The following is a 4,894-nucleotide window of genomic DNA, read 5'->3' as shown; positions in this document are numbered from 1 at the left end:
AGAGGGCAGCGTTACCAGAGTTGCCCATTTACCACACCTTGTTACAGCACAGTAGGGCTATTGCAAACAGTGCGACCTGATGCAGCCCCTGAAGTGAGACACAGGAAACAGAAATACTGCAAAATAATAATAATAACGCGACTAAACGAGACGAAATAACGTTATAACATTTCGTTTCGTCTCGTTTTGGTCAACGAAAATGAAGAGACATTTTAGCATAGTTTTTATTTTGTAAACCACATTTAATCTCGTTTTTATTCGTCAACAATATTGCATTATACATTTAATTATAGTCATCGTCACATGACCAGCATTTTTGTTGCGTCTCGTCTCGTTTTCGTCACTTGATAAAGGTTCGTTGACGACGATATTTAGTCATAATTTTCGTTGACGAAAGCAACACTAGCTGACAGTTCTGTCATATTGCATGGTTAACTGATTTGGCAGGTAAGTAGAATTTGGGCGAAAGTGCACATCTGCTTCCCTGTGACTGAGATATGTTTATAGCAGTAATTGTGAGTGGAAATATAAATATTTCTATCGATTCTTGAGAGATGAGACAAAACATGCACCTGCGAATAGTTTTTAAAATAACAATTAAACAGAGATATTAATCAGAGGTAATTTACTTGAATGTTCTCAACACATGTAAACACAAATGTAAAACTAAAACAAAAATAAAGTTAAACGGAAATATTTAACAAAAACAAATTAATAAATACAATATAGGCACATAACAAAATGACAAACTTAAATTAAAAAGAAAAATTGTAATATTAAAATAAAGGCCAATTAAAAATATTAATAAATACCACAATAGCACAAAAATATTACTAAAATAACACTGCTACTTAATGTAGTTAAAAATGTATATTTACTTTCACTTTTTATGAGTTTCGACAAAGTCACACAAGCTCTGGTGAGGCTTTTTAACTTTATTTTTTTAACTTAAAAAAAAATATATATGATTACATTTTCTGGTGTCAATCATAATACACAGCACCAACTCCACCACACAAATTTAAAAGAAATGTTGGTATTTTTAGATAATTTGTCTAATTTTATATAGGTTCTTTTAGTAGTTAACAACACCAATAAAAAATAGCTAGGGTATACAATACATGTAAAAAATTGACAGAAACAAGAGGTTGCAATAAAATCTAAATAAACAGTTTATTTCATCTTCAAGAATCGGCTAAAAACACATCTCTTCCATCTTTATTTGACCCTCTAACTCTAGCACTCTCTATTCTAATTCTATTCTTTAAAAAAACTTGCCCCTTTTAGACTTGCACTCAAAAAAAAAAACACTAGCTTCTCTAATCTTTTTGTATTCTATCTATTTGTTTTCTTTTTATTTATTATATAATTAACAAAAGCAAAAAAGGCCTCTAACACTAGCTTGCTCTATTCTTTTTCTATTCTATCTGTTTTCTTTTTATTTATTATATAATAATAAAAAAAATTTAAAAAACTCGCTACGTGTACTGCGTTAAGCTAACTGAGACTTGTTATAGCACTTTGCATATCATTGCTCTCTTGTTGATTTTGATTGCTTCCATTGTCCTCATTGGTAAGTCGCTTTGGATAAAAGCGTCTGCTAAATGATTAAATGTAAATGTAAATAGTTAGATAAATACAATAATTAGTTACATTAATCACATTTTTTTTTTTTTTTCATTTCTGTAGCCTGATTATGATCAAGAATTATAGTATGACATTCATAAACACTCACTCTTGAGGAGAGGACAGAGGGGCCTGTGTCTGGTTGCCCAAATTGTTATCGAAGGTCATTGGTTCAACCAGGGACAAGGGCTGGAACTGCTGAGACTCAGGAAGCTCCAGCTTGGCCAGACCTGAATCAAAGGAGACAAAAAAAAAAGTCTTACTTCTCCCCTTGGTTAACTAATCAAACTGTTTCTGTTTTCAAACATGGTGACGCATTCAGTCCTGCACCTGTGTTGGTGTTGAAAGAGTTGAGGCTGGTTGGATTGGCAAAGGGGCTGCTGCTCTCCTTGGGTGACTGAAACAGGTCTGTCTGCCCAAGATCCGGCACCTGGACCTGACCCTGGTTTGGTGTAGAGGGGTCGCAGAACTCAAAAGAGGACTGATTTGAGAGGTTTGATCCATCAGGGAATGCTACAGAGAGATGGAGAAGGAAAAAGCAGTAATTGAGGACTTAAGATAAATGAAATATTATGAATTGTATTATTACTCCAGTGAAATGGGCCTCGCCTCTGCTTGATGTTCCTGGTGACTCTCTCTTCACATTCAACCCGATGGAAAGGTTGTCCTCACTGGGCTGGACGAGCACTGGCTCCTCTACTGCTTTACCTCCCACCGAGCTTCTCAAAGTGGGCAAGAGCTGGTTCAAAGTGTCCAGATCGGTACTGGGAAACTGCTACTCATGTACACACACACAGAGTTGGAATGGAAATGATAGCAAAGGTCATCAACATCAAAAGGCACACCAGAGCACAAGAAAGACAAAGTCCACACGTGACTCCCCTTAAATCAGCTCATGAGTAAACGCAGCAAGAGTAAGGCCTACAAAATATTAGTGATGCACTGAAATTTGGCTGCCGAAAATTATTGGCCGAAAGAGAAATATATTTTATATTTAATGTTAATATATTTTCTGTCCCGATTTTATTGCGTTCATTTCAATAAAAGTGTGGTTATTTTATTGGCTAAGTTTCTTTAAATTCAGTATCAGTAAAATTGTTGATTTAAATTAAAAAGTCTTACAAAATGACTTTATATTATTTCATAAAATAAATAAGTATTACAAAGAATTTTCGGTTTCGGTCCAGAACTTTCATTTCGGTGCATCCCTACAAAATATATTATTAATATTCATGCTAGAGTTCACGCTAAAGCTGGTTTAAAGCTGGAATTTATTTTCATGAAAGACAGATATTTCCTGTGACATGAATGATGAGATATGGGCATGTCCAGCCTCAAAGGTGAGAAAAGTTTGACGCAATGCAGTGACTACCAATGGATGTGAAGACATCAGAGTTTTGGAAAGTTGAAAAAGTTCAGGGTACTGTGAGCAATTATACTATTCAATATTGATATTTGCCCACATAAAGCAATATAATAAAATAAAAGATATTTGCCCACATAATTGATTAAAATATGCAAAATTGTATCAAACATTTTTAATATTAACTTAAATCATGTATCAACATCCAACAAAAACATCTGAAAACTGACCTTGCTGTAAAAACCTGAGCTTCTGAAACAACAATATAAGTACACTGTTGCAATACAATGCAGTGAATTCTTTATACTTTTTTCAGTATTTTTTTTTCATTAAAATTGTTTAAGTATTGTGATGATGTGCATTTTTCACCTCATTCTCATTACCAGTTATAGAAATAAAAAGTAAATTTGCTGCTGAGATTAATAGTGAGAAGCAGTAAATGGTCAAAATAGACTTTTCTTCCATCGGCCAAACATCCTATTAGTGGTCAGATTTTCAGGAGTAAAAAGGACGTTAAGTAACACAGTAACATGCACATAGAAAAAATGCTTAAAAACATTTTTCCATAATGTACTTAGATTTATTCATTAAGTACAAATAATGAAATAAGGATGTAAATACCGGGCTGGGCTTGTCACTGGATTGAGGCGAACAAGCGACTGCAGACACGGTGGTAGCGGCAGCAGCAGCAGCGGCACAGAGCACATTCTCTCTGCTCCCTTTCTTCTCTGCCTTTACCTTGACAGTATGGAGGCTGAGGATGGCCGGAGGCGGCAAGTCCTCCAAGTCCTTTTCATCCGTATCCAGCAGAAAGCGTAGCAGCTGGTGGTCCTGGGTTTCCTTCCCAAGTCCCCGTGCCACCAAGGCTGTGTTGGGACTTGTCGGAGGCTCGTTCTTAATGTCGTGCTCCTTGCCTGCATCTGCAGGGCTGCTGTCCTGGAGCAGGCGGTGCAGAATCTTATGCCGCTCAGTCAGACTGCTGTGAGAAGCCGGACACTGGGCCATGGGTGCGGGACGGGGTTGGGAGTCATGTTCAGGGGCACCGTCCAAGAGCTGGTTAAGTTTGAGGTTGCCCACCGCAGCAGCTTTAGGCTCATCAGCGGATGCTTCCGGCGGTTTGGCCGGGGGCTGACGTGCTGGGGAGCTGCTGGGGGTCGGAGTCTGTCTGGGGGGTAAGGGAGAGGGGAGAGAGAAACTGACACTGTCACCGCCAGACTGCTGCCTGGTCAGTCCGCCAGCGGGCGAGTGGATGCTGGGCGCCGAGGGGGAAAAAGGATGGCCGGGCACACGTGGGCTGCTGGCCAGGCCCGGGCTGCCCCGTGGAGGTCGAGGCGACATGAATGAGGTAGGGGTGGCAGTGAGAGGGCTGCCAAGTGCAGAGGGGCTGCTGACCTGCTGGGAGGGCCCAACGCGGCCAGGCGTTAGGTAGCCTGGTGGAGTGGGTGTTGGGGGTCCAGGAGTGGCACAGGTGCCATTGCTGTTGTTGAGATGGAGGCTGAGGTCACTGGAGGGCTGCAGGGCAGGTGAGCGGGAAGGTGGGGCAGCAGGAGACAGAAGGCTGGGGGTAGTGTTTTCCTGAGAGCTAGCAGTTTTGTGTTCCCTAAAACACACATTCAATCCAAAAAAATAAAATATATATATACACATTTATATATATACACAATAATAGTCATTATTGTGTGATATGCTCCAACCCTCTACATTGCGAGTAAATCACTCGCATATGCGACTAAATGATGTCTAATATTAGCCGATGGCTAATAAATTCTCAGATTTTACTCGCCAGTGTGTGAGTTGAAGGCTAAGTATAAGTTTAGCACAGATATATTTTCACTCGCCGAACACTCTCAGACTGAGCGCTTCAGAGTTTCACTCTCCGTCAAGCGATCTGTGCTATTTTTCAGT

At 39.4% G+C, this 4,894-nt stretch overlaps 1 protein-coding gene across 1 annotated transcript in view; it reads right to left on the bottom strand.

The window, feature by feature from the left end:
• Positions 1-4,894, bottom strand: part of LOC107675037 (nuclear receptor coactivator 1-like) — a gene marked incomplete at its 5' end in the record, with an annotated part of 36,239 nt that overhangs the window by 13,914 nt on the left and 17,431 nt on the right. The window contains 4 exons of the mRNA XM_016469230.1: positions 1,736-1,856; positions 1,957-2,139; positions 2,236-2,401; positions 3,611-4,589. Coding sequence (XP_016324716.1) covers positions 1,736-1,856; positions 1,957-2,139; positions 2,236-2,401; positions 3,611-4,589 — 1,449 coding nt within the window. The remainder of the gene's footprint in view (positions 1-1,735; positions 1,857-1,956; positions 2,140-2,235; positions 2,402-3,610; positions 4,590-4,894) is intronic.

The sequence above is a fragment of the Sinocyclocheilus anshuiensis genome, unplaced genomic scaffold (assembly GCF_001515605.1).
Source record: "Sinocyclocheilus anshuiensis isolate Anshui unplaced genomic scaffold, SAMN03320099.WGS_v1.1 scaffold776, whole genome shotgun sequence".
Taxonomy (NCBI): domain Eukaryota; kingdom Metazoa; phylum Chordata; class Actinopteri; order Cypriniformes; family Cyprinidae; genus Sinocyclocheilus; species Sinocyclocheilus anshuiensis.
Note: the sequence above shows the minus strand (reverse complement) of the source record. Positions and strands in the feature narration are given on the sequence as shown.